The following is a 13,796-nucleotide window of genomic DNA, read 5'->3' as shown; positions in this document are numbered from 1 at the left end:
TGGGAATTAAATACTAACTGCTACAAATCTCAAATTAAAATGGTCCATAACAAACTCTCTCTTTGGGCTGCTGGTATCTCTGGCTATCGTCCCTTGAGCAGAGATTCATTACCCAAAAGTAACAGGGGCTGTTAGTTCACCTGTATCTACTGTTTCTTCCAATCCACAGTCCTGCTGCATTTAAATGAAGGCAGATTGGGTTTTCTCTTGTTTTCAATGGTATGTGCAGTTTCTTTCAGCACCTTCATCAAAGCATAAGATGGCTCATTCATCTTCACCCTGTCCTAGAGCCTTTGGGTTTGCCAAAGGAAGGATCCTGGCAACACTGCATGCAGAATCTTTGAGCTGGTAGACCGCCTGCCTTCCTGCCTGGAAAAACCTGCTCATGATCTAGTCGCCATCTGACTCCATTAGTCCCCAGAAGAGTTATCATGCCAAGGAGTGGGTATTTTGCTGAAGACCACAGACCTGCTTCTGACCTTAACACCACCAGTGTAATTCCTCATCCAGTTATACAGGAGTTGCAAAGATGCTGGTGAAGCTTCCTTCTGGATTCCTGTGGTCCCACCAACCACATCACTGTAAACCCTTCATACTGAGCTCCCAGAAAACCTCTTCACAGATTGAGCCCCACAAAGTCCAAAAGTCTCTAGCCTCCTTCTTGCCCCAGGCAGGTGAGGCTGCCCAGAGAAACCCCAGTAACACCAATACACAGAGGGCACCAAGTTTCAATCTGTTCTTCATTTTTTCCTTCTTCCTTAACCTTTTCCCACACCATGGAATCCTATCAGCTAATTAATAAGTAAATAACAAATAGCTGTAGAAGTGCTCAAACACTCAGTGCACTGAAGACAAGCACAGCCATGACAGAAGGAGGACATGCTTCTGGGAGTTTTCTTAATTTCTCAAATCATCAGCCCCCAGGGAAGATGAAGCCAGTAAATGTTATTCACCCTCTCAGTACTAACAGAGTGTTGCAAGATGTTAGAGACAAGGAAATCTCCTGCCTACCTATGGCTCAGGAAATTCATCTTAGAGAAGAACTCTGCTGCCATTATCCTTTCCAAAACAGGCTGTGGGATGCTACAAGAAATGGAAAAATCAATATCTTGTACAGCACTGAACAGCATGTCTTTAAAGTAACCAAGGCTGGTATGAATGCCTTGAACACTCTCTTCTTTTTCAAGATCAAAATCAGTGGCATGGTCTTAGTACACAAGAACCTTAGCAGGCCAAGCCATGTCAGAGAGTATCTCTCTACTTACAGCCTTCCAGAGCAGCTGTGCTTTCACAACACTCTTACAGATAAGAAGTCAAGATGACGATCATAGAATTCTGTGATTCTATGATATATTTAGGTGTTTGGGATGGGAAAACCTGGATATGAAAAGAACTGTTATTCAGAATGAGTCAAAACCAGATACATGCTGTGTTCCTTGTGGAAAACCAGCCCCACAGATTTCCCTCCCAAACAATGGAAAAGAAAAAAAATATAATGATCAATAATGATCAATGTAATAGAGAACAACGTAAAAGAGGTGGAGGAAAAGCAGACTGCCCTTTCCAGCATGGTGCTAAATTGATAAATACGCTGCTGAGTTTGGTGTTTAGAAGCCATATTAACTTTGCCCTAGGCAAGGCAATGAGGCACATTGGACTACTTAGGAACAGCAACGAGGAAACCATTGGCATGGATGGTAATAGATCTGAGGAAATCTGGAGACCTGGGGACTCTAAATTTTCACACCTTCCTTTTTCCATCTTGCTCAGTGGTCTGGTCTGTTCCCAGGGTCATTCTTCTCAGTTTCCTCTGGGCTGGGACAGCCTGATGACCTCCTTGGGGAGCCCTTGCCCTGTGAATCAAGAATTGGTCAAGTGGAAAAGGCAAGTTGAATGAAAAAAGTCTGCTCTGTCACACATGGCTTCTGGAAAAGGTGTTCAAATCAGCAAAACTTCTCCTCAGCTAATACTCAAACCAGAAAATCCTTGATGTCACTCCACCTGTAAAACAAAACTAAGAGGTCCTGCACACAAGTAGCCTTTCAACTTCTATTTTCATGGCTCAGTTTATCTTCAGAGCCTTCCTATCCTGATGTTCCAGAGCTTTTTTCAGCTACCTGTCCCACAAAACACGAATAATAAAACACAGGCAAGCTGCACCTGCTTCTCTGAGTCAGACCAGTACTTGTAACTGAAGATGAGCGCTACATCTCTGATAGTGTTTAATATCTACTTCTTTCTCAGGAGCCCCACAGGCTTGATTACCATAAGACTTGAACTCATCATTTACCCAGAGCTAATGAAAGGGATTATTAAAACATCCTGAAAATTAAGAATAATTTGCATAGATATACTTTACCAATTGTTCTGCTTTTCTGAAAGTCATGGGAAAAAAAAATAGATTTTTCAGCTCTGTAAAAAGTGACTCTTTCATTAACTGTCCAGTAATTGTCAGTCTAGGGTAATCTGCATAACCAAATTAAAGCAATTGACTTTCCTTGTATTTACCTTAAGGACTAGGAACCATAAGATTACTGTCTGACAATTTCATGGATATATATATGAAATTAATTAATAACCTGTTCAAATTGGCATGATTTGCATATTTGAAGCTAATTAGGAAAGCAAGCTCTAGAATTTCAAAATCATAGAATACATAGGAAATGAAGGGAAAAAACTGATAGCTGCAGGACTCATTTGCTTTAAAAGTTACCTTGACCTTATTAACTGTATTTGAAATAGGCTTTTGTTGCATATGGATATGCTAATGTTTCCTACAAGATCTGAGATCATGTGGAATCTATGTGAAGTATAAATGCATATATATTGCATTTGTATGAGCTGGCACTTGATATCTGTTGACCCACATGAGTTAGTGCAGGCAGAAATGTAATGGCAAACTTAGTTGCAGGTGTCACATCTTTCCTAATTCCCTTTATTGCACCAAACAAAATTTTAATTCCCCAGTGCAAGAGATTTTAGTCTCTTTTGCAGAGCTGTCAGAGGATTAGCATGTTACATTGCACTGGAACAACTCAGGGGTCTTTCCAGGGAAATCAGTAAGGTGGTCACCATTTGCCCCAGCAAAGGCAGCATCATACAGCTTGATGCCCTGTTTACCTGTAAGATGGCACCCTTTTCTGATAGGCATTAAAACCAAACCTCAGTTTATGAAAATTAATCAGAAAGCCTCTGGTGCTTCACTCAGATTAGAGCTATAGGAAGGCTTGGGGTTTTTTGTTCCACAAAAGCCCCTTGTAACATTTTCTTCTCTGTTTTAAAATAGAATAAAAATGTAGAATTGCAAAATGTTCAGTAAAAGATCATCCCAACAGAAATAATTGAGGAAGATAAAAAAATTTGCTTAAGTAACATAAAAACAGTTTAGTCTGGTATTGATTTTTTTCACAGTTATATAACATTTCTAATGGAAATGAAAACTCAAATTGAAATGTGCAAGGACAAAATGTGTGAGATTTCAATGTTACGTTCCTGAAATGCTTTTTTTCAAAGTTGACATGCTTCTACAGAACATTTCACTTTCAGCATCAGCATTTTTCTAACAGAAGATATTTTTGTAGAAAAAAAAAATATAATAATTCTGTCTAGTTTTATTCAAAATATTCCAAGAAATTCTCAAAGAACTGCACACTTCATTGAAGAATACAGATTTTGAGCAGCTTGTCTGGTGCTTTTTTTTTTTTTTTTTTTTTTTACCCCTGCTAATAATTTTATTTCACTCTAAATTTGTGGGAATTGAGAATTATGCCATCAGCAATCCAGTAGTATTCCCTGTCAGAGAAATTCCAGATACATTTCTGCCTGGTCTTATAACTTCACAGACTTTGGTGGCAGGTGGATTACATCTGGAGTTCTTGTGATTAAAACCACACACAGCAGTGGCAGGCAGATGACTCTGGAAGGGGTTGTGATAACTCTCTCCAGCGTAACAGCAGGCTATTACCTGCCAGCAGCCAGGTTGATTTGAAACCCTGACTTCTTCCAGCTCTCCACAAAGACTAGTGTTACTCTGCCAGTCTTCTAAGGTCACTTCAGACTTTTGACACTACAAATGCAAGAGAAAGTCTAGTATCTTCTCTTTTATCATGTCTCCGTGGCACTGATAAATTCTAAACCACTTTTTCTCGTATACACTGGTAAATTCCTGTTTTCCTTGAAACTCATGTCCTGGCAAATCCCATCTCAGTGTGACCCACATGTGTGAAAGAAAAATCTCCAGAACAGTAGAGCTGTTGGCTTGCCATTGCCCTGTTTGTGCCCTCTACATCCCATCAAGATGAAGTGGCCAGGCAGCTGAAACAGCCCTTCAGTTCTTTCTCACTTCCTGTAGCAACAAAATCAAATCACTGTTGCTCATTAGGTATCCCTTAAAGAAACTGCTTTCAGTTCCCCTCAAAATCTTATCTATGTTTGTACAATGAGTTCATTTCCCCAGAATGCCTCTTTCTGCCCTTCATTTTATGTCCAAGAAGATCACAGATCCAGTATAGCTAAAGTCAGCAGGACTCTTGGAGGACCTCTAGATACTTGAGCTAGAAAAGACCAGTATCCTAGAACTGCAAAGGAGCTACACAGCACTGCAGCCTGCTCAGGCAAACTCTACAGTGTGGGTTCTCAGAAGCATTCTTCCTGCAATGAGTAGAAAAAATCAAGAAGTGAACATCTATCACCCCTTTCCTCATGCCACAAGGCTAACAGACCAACAGACAAGTTTCCAACAGATACCGCATCTTCATGGGTAACTTTTAATTCTACAAATGTCAACAGCAGTCAAGGAAACATCTTAGCAGACATCCACCACCAACAACCAACTACTTCAAGTGGTCTCCTAAGAGCTTCATCCACAAGCCATATTTTCCTTAGTGGAGAAATGCCATTATAGATTGTTTGTCACAAAAGGCAACCTGACCATTAATTTTCTTGAGATATATGGAGATACCTTGTCCTATCAAGGTGCTGAAGTCTCAAACACAGGTTTCCTCTCATCTCTTCAAACCTAGGGCTACCGAGCAAAATTAGAAGTCTGTCATTGTACCACTGCATTGACCGAGACAATTCTGACTAACAAAGAAACAGTAACACTGTGCAGTCAGCTGCTTAAATGATCCCCAGATCAAGACAGGCCAAAGTTCTCCACAACATAAAGGTTGTATTCTGTTTTGCAAAAATAGATTCCTCTCTACAAATAGAAGAAGTCTGGTTAGAAAGTAAAAAAAAAAAAAAAAAAAAAAAAAAAAAAAAAAAAAACTATCAGCAAGGAATTTTTAATCCTCAAATGTCAGGGAAAAAAATAGTTTTGACTTCCTAGCAAAGACTGGATCCTCTGAAGGAGCTGAACTTATCATCTTCAGTGTGTCCTGTGATGTTAAAAAAGTTACTACCGTCAACAGTGCTGGTAATAGGAATGCCACCTGCCTGTACCATCATCTTCGTGTCAGTCAGGCTTCTACAACTACTGAAATATACTTACCCAGCAGTCAAGGAACCTCCTTGGACATATTGATTAAATATCTGCCATACAAACCTAACAGAGCTCCCCTGCAGGCATTTCTAGGTGCTGCTTCTCTGGATAACCATTATAGTTGTCAGCAAACCAGCCAAAAACTCCAAAGAACTCAAACTTCTCAACATGGTCCTCCATCTCCAGTGTTCCACTGGGATGAGGTGGGATTGATAAAACTTCTCAGGATTTTTATACTGAAACTTTCATTTGAATCTATTAATTAACACACCTTGTTGTTTTCTTCCAAATCTTTATCTATCCAGAAGACATTCTAAGCCATGGATATTTCAGGGAGCTTTGATACTACCATGATGGTACTAAGTCTTTAGTCTTTTTGCTCATATTTTTCCTCCTGTCTTTACAGCTCTGAAGAGCCAAGTCATCCCTTCTCAGAATTTCAGAATGGATTACATTACAGCATAAACATAGTATGGTATTGTCTGCTACATACTGCCCTTGAAACATTGAAACCCATTCTCCTGGAATACAAATTTTATCCTCTCTTAGCTTCCAAAGCATTCACACTATAATCAGGATTTGGAAACCCACAAACATAGTCTGTTAAAAACTATTTCCTTCATTTGATGGCAAGATCAAACAGCAAGTTTGATATGTGAGTCAGTATGGAGGTTCAGGAGATTCTGATGCTCCCTGTACACATCTGGAGGTGGAATGTTCTTTGCAAGTGGCCACCAGTAAGCCTTACTGCCACCTAACCATGTGGAACAGGATTAGCAGGAACACAGTACTATCAGTTACCTTATTTAGTGCTGATTTTAATTTTCTCTCAATTGAATAAACCTGTCTTCTTTCCCAAAGACTTTCTTACCCAGGATCCTGAATTCACAGAGGTTAGCAGCAGCTTGAGCAATGTGTCTAACATGTTGCTGCTCTGGTACACATTGAACACAGTTAAACTAAGATATATGCAGGCAACAATATTCTGAGAAGCTTTTCAGATATGCTTCAGGAATCCCTCAGTCTTTATCCTGATGAATCTTTGGCTTCTATAACCTGCTTTACTGTTTCTTGACCTCTTTGCTCCTTAGCATCTCTATTACTTTTTAAATATGGTGACATCAAGAGAGAACAAAAAAGGAAATTCATATATATGGCTAAAGCAGTTTCGTTGCACTCATCCCCACTGTGTCTTTATATAGACGCATCCCTCCTCAGATATTTCTCTTCCTTCTCTTAGCCTGGAGGTTCCCTTCTACATCACTCTTACTATGACCCTCGACTTTGTGATTTCTCCTTCAGGTCCCTTTTCTGTCTGGTGGAAATTGCGCAGAGCATCATCTCTTGACTGATCACACTGTTATTGTTTTTGCCCTTTCTCATTCAGTTATCTGCGTGCTACTTGTCCCCCAAATGACAAGAGCAGGGTAGAATACTTGAAGTTCCTTTGTAGGTTAGACCACATGCAGGAGAAGAGATGGCTGCAAGTAAAACTGAGTACAGCCAAGGCTGCCTTCTGTTAAGGGGTGTAGCTTCTCCAAAAGCTGTTTCAAAGACATTAAACAGATGAGGATTTGCTTTTGTACCTTGTTCTGATAGGTGTAGAAATGAAATCCTGTCTGCTTCAGAGGGACATTAGATACTGGCTTTAATTCCAAATACCTATCACAGTGCGTCCACCCCTGTGAACTGATGTGACTACTATGTTCTCAGGTGCCAGGTGCCTGTCTTTGTCCTAAAATTGCAAGTGATATGAGCATACCCATGTCACTTGCAAGGTTGAAGATTCTCAGAAAATTTAGCAATAGCTCTCTCAGCTTTATAGCTAGTACTGGTCACACTTGGAAGTCCCAGTAATGGGCTCTCAGATACATGTGCTCAGGCCCGTATGATGACTTTCTGGCACAGGTGGAAAATGGTAGGATTTGACTTCTCTCTGAAAACTTTGTGTATATCAGAAAACGTATTCAGCAACCCACAACTGGGTGTTGATTTCCCCCCTTCTGTGTTCACACACAAAATACTGTATGCACAAGCTTAACAGGAACCTCAGTCCACAGTGCTACAGTTTGTACAAATACCACCTGCCAGCATTAACAGAAACTTTCCTGTGCTGCTTTTGAGCCTTTGATGTAGGCAGTGATATAATTTACTACCCCATCTTAAAACACAGACCGGTTAGCTCAGGGAATACAAGAAGAGTAAGTCAACCTCTACTCCAGTTTCTTAACAGTGCCAAAGATACTCAGAACCTTCAGTTTCTAGTTGTTCAACGTGATGCCAGCTCCTCCAAGTTGAGCATCTCATATCAACACTGCCTTATATAGTCATATCCTTTTATACATAATTTTTTACTCTGTTACATTACTATTATCTGCACTTTCTGATTAAATACTAAAAATATCAAAATGGAAATTAAGGTATAATATTCCACAGTAACTTACAAAGCTCCTTCAGCCAATCACAGATACACCAACACTGTCAACCAAGAAGGATGGAGAATCCTGAAATGTGCTGAAAATTTTTCAGCTTTCTTCAGTTAGTTTGATGGGGCTTTGTGCCTTCTACCAGGAATGCAGCAACTAGCAGAATAAGGGTCCTTCTATTGTTAGAAAATATAATTTGCAAAACTAGAAAAAGGAGGGGTCATGGGACAGAGAAACTCTTTGCTGGAAAGGAGGTGTTTGCCCAGCAACACAAAATCTATGCCTGGTCTGTAAGAAATGTCTCTAATGGGCACTGCTCCTTTTTTTGGTATTCAAGTCAACTTTTGCCTGTATGTGATCTGAAAAGAAAACACAAGAGCAAACATGTGAAAGAGGACGATAGAAGCAGTGAAAACTGACACTATCAAACCAATGAGTTAACCCAAAAGACTATTATATAATTAGGGGCACCTTGGGTTTTTAATTGTTCTCAGTTGCCTATATAACCAAACAGGCTGTGCATCTAAACTACAGTTTTTATTTAGGTAATACAGTGCCAGTTTGGTTACTGCAGTGCCCTTGGAGAGCACACTGCAGGAGTCCTCCATGGCAGTAGAGGTGAATTCTGCCATTGGCAAAAGAAGAAATGCACCAGTTTCAGCTTTCCTATAGTAGTAGCAGGAAGTAATGATGGAGAGGTTTGGCATATGGGGCATACGGTAGACATTAGGCCTGAAGGATTCTGTTACTGTTGGCCTGAAGGACTCCTGATAAAGCTGGTTTTATTTAATTTTAAATTCTGCTTCTTACACCTAAGGGTATTTGCAGCCTTCGGTGTTTTTTTTAGAATTGCTGTCAATATTGGAAATGGCCCCAAAAGTTAATCAAGGAATGTCAGGCAGAGTGTTTGCAGCAAAAAGACTCTTCCAGTCATGACCAGGGTTCAGCTCAGCTCAGTTTGGCCTTCAAGGATATATCCATTGGGTCCCTGGAGCTTTGCTGTGAGGTGAGTGAAGGTACAGCAAGCTAACCAGATTTACCAACTCACTTTCCACAGCTGGCGGAGGGTATTGTAGGGTTGCCGAGAGCTGATTAGACTGTCCCAACTCACTGTCTTAGTAACAACGTTATCACCCAGAACTATGTGTAAGAGAATGGGGATATATAAATAGAAAGCATTGCTTTAGCACTGGGATATTATGGGTTTACAAATCAGACTGATGCACTAGAAGCTGGCTGGTCCCTGTGCAGACATGGCCTGGATCTGAGCTGGGGAGACAAATCAGCCCCTGTATTGAACTTGATACTAGTGATACAAGAAACATTTTCACAATATCAGTACCTCCACTACCTGGTTGCCAGGGTGTCTAACACTCAGGAGATACCGGGTGAAATTCACATGTGGTGGTAGCAAATACAGCTTAAATCAAATTCAATGGGAGTTGTACCTACTTCTGCCATGGCCAGTCCTGGGCATCCTAGGGAATAAGCCCAGCCTCTTGTGCATTTCTTTCAAACTCCCTTTTGCCCACTTCTGCCATTTTGTTGCTCCTGTGTTAGCCAAGACCTAGTTTACTAGGGCTCTTGATTGGAGACTTATTACAGCTTGTTTCTGTCTGCCTTTCTTTAAAGCCAGCTGAACATACCCAATGCTCTTCCTCTATGGTAAGACCGAAAATACAGACCACCCTCCCAGCTTCTGTGACACTCTTTCTAACACACTCCTTTATTCTCTTCTCCGTGATCACGACTTTTCTCTCCAAGCCCAGCCTAGTTATTTGTGCATGAAGCTGCCATGTCGTGTATTGGTGTGTCTGGTGTTCACATGAGCTGTGAATATGCTGCACATGTGTATTTCTTGTGCATCCTGAGCTTTCCTTTGGTCAAGTTAACTGTTGTTCAGCCTTCTAATGAATCACCAAGAGAGAACTAGACCTGGTAAGATTTCTTGTTAGCAACAAACTATGTCACTATCAATGTGATGCTGAATGAGTTTACAATGTGATTTCATGTCCAAGCCTCCAGACTAGAAAGGATTGGGACTCTGAAGTTCCTCTTCAAAGAGGTGAGTCACTGTAACATTTGAGTTCATACCTTGCACAAAAAAAGAGCAAGTAGTGAAGTGGTGCACACAAATTCTGCTGCATTGGTGTACAAGGTAGTTCCCACTCTATAACTCCAGTCTCTTGATGGACCCTTTGCAGAACCTCCCTCCTCTGGCAAGGATGCACCTTCAAAAACTGGATGAAAGCCAGAAGGCAAGCAAGGCTACTCAAGCACCAGCTAATCTGCAGCCACTTGGTTTTAAAATTACCGTAATCTCCTGAGGCATCATTGAGTGGTTTTGGTTAAGTGGTTTGATGCCAGCAAATTGCAGATTTGCATCAGGGAAGAATTTGTTCTATTTCATCTGCTGCTTAGACTTTGCCTACTCCAGGACCTTAGGAGGACAGGGATAATTTTCTGCCTACAGCAGCTGCCTCCTCTCAGCAAGGAAAGACAAAGGAATGCTAAAACCTCTGTCCAGACCCATGCCCAAACCTGCTGCCATCCAAAGGGCCAAGCTGACAAGAGCAGCAGGAGGTAGAATAAGAAAACACATTCTTTCTTTCTTTTTCAGTCACAACCCCAGCAGTACTGCTGTCCACACAACTTTTTAAAATTTGGACCTTGACTCTCTTTTAGGTGATATTGGAGTTTAGCTGCTTAGAGAAAGTGGAAGGGAGGCCATAGGACTTCTGTAGGATCTGGAGAGGTGGGTGACCTTATAGTTAGCCTTCTGAGACTGTAGTGCTGAGACTATTGAGTGCCATGATTTTTGATTTCTTGGAGGTCACATTCCCTCCACCTCAGAGCAATTCCTTCCAATTCACTGAAACCCCCAGCCTGTTGTCCAAGTCAGAAAGCGAGAGTGATGTGAGATGTAGGGAGCACTCAGGCTTTTCCTGGATACAGACTGTTCCCCTAATCTTTTTCACTCAGTTACTGCACAAGCAGCAAGCATCATCCTTTGCTGCAGACTGGCAGAAGCTACCCAAAATATCCACCGGTGATTCACCCCAGACAGACAAACTGCAGCTGGGGTGCAATCCTGAAATGTTGCACATTTAGCACTGCACTTGCTGTGTGAGCCAGATTCACACATGTTAACAAACAGCTATGGCCCCTCCGTGCCCTCATGGCTGCAGGAGCTGAGCACCAGTTCACTCATCCTGGGTTGGAAACAGGAGCATACACAGCGCACAGGTACACATCCTCATCTGGACATTTAATTCCAGGAACGTATGTCCAGGCAGTTCCTGTGCCTTGGGTTTTATCAGGAGCAGACAGGCAAGCAGCTGCTGTTTTCACTGCCCAGTGACAGGAAATCCAAAGGGTCTGTTCTCTCTTGGTTTACACAGTGGTGAGTAGTTAACAGCGGGGGTGATCTGCACTGTTTCTTCCTCCTAAATGTTGCTCTTTTGGTGGCGTTCAGACTCAAACTGCAGTCTTTTCAGCCTGGGCGGGGACAGAGAGGGGGTTTCTGTGCACTTCTTTGCTTCACGACAGGTCAAGTGGCAGGGTGACAGTGTTATCTCCCCCTGTGACAGGAGGTCACATTCCCACAGTGCTGCTAGTGGAAATTGCCAGCTCCACAGGCTTTGCACGGTATTTTAAGGGGTTAACGAACTGGGAAACATGGCATTTTCTGCACCTCGCCTCCCCTCGAGCTATGCAGCGGCTGTCTGCCAAGGCCCAGGTGAGCCTGCTGCCATGTCAGTGCTCAGATGGATGTTGCCTTCACACATGTGAAGGCTGAGGAACGTCAGAGCTGGTTACAGGCCCAGGGGAAAATGCTTAGGGACAAAGCAGTTGCTGTGAGAAAAAAACAGGCCAGAAGAAAGACTATTTTAAAATACTGCACGCTTGAACAGTAGCAGTGAAGCCAAAATAAAATGCTTTTTAAAAAAAAAAAAAAAAAAAAAAAAAGTCAGTGCGCAGACTGTGGGAAATACAAAGGGGTCATGAGAAATGCAAAAGGCCCGAATACAGAGCAGCGGGAGCAAGCAACCACGGCCTGTCCCCCAGAAGCATGGCCAGAGCCGTGCAGGGGCAGCGAGGCTGCCAGCGGTGCCAGCGGTGGCTGCAGCTGGGCAGGGGCCAGGCCACACCGTGACCCCCCCCACCCCACCGGGGTCTTGCACCCCAGAGCAGACCTGGGACCTGCTGCTGTCTCCCAGCAGAGCAAGCGGCGTGCGGCCGATGCCCGACACCAGATTCACCAGAACCGCTGGCTGAGGCACTCGCTGGGGTAAAACATCCGAGGCAGGTCAAAAGAGAAGGTGTCTTTCTCCTCCAGAACAATGTCAGAGGAGAATTGCATCTTTCCAGTATGAGGAGGAGACGTAATGGAGGGGTTTATAGCATAACATATCCCTAATCCCCAAAAGTCCAGGCAACCTGAAGGGAGAGGCTGATGGCCTCAGGAGCCCCCACAGCGTAGCCTCACCACCATGGGAGGGAGGGCAGGCTTGACTGGCCTCGGCCCATCCCTGGGGTGCCGGGGCAGTGCAAGCCCAGGGAGCGGTACCAGGACGAGGAACAGTGCAGTGAGCTCTCGGCGTAGCATCCTCTGTGGCCCAGGGCCCCTGTTCCTCCCGTGCTGTTGTAACTCCTGCCTCTGTGCCAATGGCTTCCAGAACGCAGAGGAAAACTCTCGCATCTCAATCACCTTCTTCCGACTATTCCGCGTGATGCGTCTCGTGAAGCTCCTGAGCCGAGGGGAGGGCATCCGGACGCTGCTTTGGACCTTCATCAAGTCCTTCCAGGTATTCCTTCACTTATCTTTAAGTAAGACCTAACTCCTTTTTATTTCCCCTTGGTGGCCTCTCGGGGAGGGGTTTCACCCAAGTGCCAAGCTCAAAGGCCGTGCACACCAGTGACACATGGCACGAATGAGAGTCAAGTAAATGGGGCTCGCAGGGGATGACTGCCTGGGTATAAGTTTCATCTTTAAAGCATGAGTAATTGCTTGAGACCTTCCTGAACAGCCTTGACAGTTCAGTTCAACTCAATTACTGCCTGTCTGTAACCCTTCGATTTCGTCTTTCTTTTTTTTCTATTTTAGCTGTATTTCATATCTGTTACTTTAAGCGAAATACACAGCTTTGGGGAAGGCCTGGGTCTCAATTAAGTTTTCCTTAAGCCTTGTTTTGAGGATTTCCAGTGAGTATTAGAGGTGTGTGGCCCCTATGCTTTCATCCAGGAAGAATTTCACCTTTTTGGCCCCACACTTTTGGCCCTGGTCATGATGCCAAGTTATTAAATTGCTGCTGCATTTGCCCTGGAGGCAGATTGCATTTCAGTGGTAGGTAAAATAGCAGAGTAGATAGAGAAAGGCAAAGGAGACCAGACCGCATGAAAATCATCACCTTTGAGGGAAAACAAACACCAAGAGACAGCTATTTGCTAGAAAAACTGCTTCCAAACCAGCCCCTAACCGAGCCATGTATAGAAAAATGGGAGTTAGAGATGAAGCATAGCATATATTCCTGCATTTTACAAGTACTTGACGTGGATTTAATGGGCCAGCACAACCTGGATGTTAGCTGGGGCAGGTCCAGAGGAAGTGTCAGGGAAAGACAGCACAGGAATACAAATGGTGGTCTAAACATGAGGAAAGATGCAGGACGCACCACTAGACAAGAGCATGAAAGAGTAACTTGTGCAACACACAGGTCTTGAAACAGCAATCATATATCCCTCAGACTGAGATTTTAAATGGTCAACAGCATTTGTGTCAGCTCAAATGGGAAAGGAGCTGACCTGCACTTTAAAACTTAAACCTCACCAGCTATAACACAAGCTGGGACCAAAGCCTGCAGTGCTGTGGATCCCCATGACTTCTG

General features: G+C 43.0%; 1 protein-coding gene across 6 annotated transcripts in view; it reads left to right on the top strand.

The window, feature by feature from the left end:
• Positions 1–13,796, top strand: part of CACNA1C (calcium voltage-gated channel subunit alpha1 C) — a 498,678-nt gene that overhangs the window by 451,077 nt on the left and 33,805 nt on the right. For all 6 annotated transcript variants that reach the window (XM_042795184.1, XM_032986290.2, XM_032986289.2 and 3 more), the window contains 2 exons: positions 9,541–9,573; positions 12,588–12,716. In XM_042795184.1, the coding sequence (XP_042651118.1) occupies positions 9,541–9,573; positions 12,588–12,716 (162 nt within the window). The remainder of the gene's footprint in view (positions 1–9,540; positions 9,574–12,587; positions 12,717–13,796) is intronic.

Source organism: Tyto alba, unplaced genomic scaffold (genome assembly GCF_018691265.1).
Source record: "Tyto alba isolate M040663 unplaced genomic scaffold, T.alba_DEE_v4.0 Super-Scaffold_21, whole genome shotgun sequence".
NCBI lineage: Eukaryota > Metazoa > Chordata > Aves > Strigiformes > Tytonidae > Tyto > Tyto alba.
Note: the sequence above shows the minus strand (reverse complement) of the source record. Positions and strands in the feature narration are given on the sequence as shown.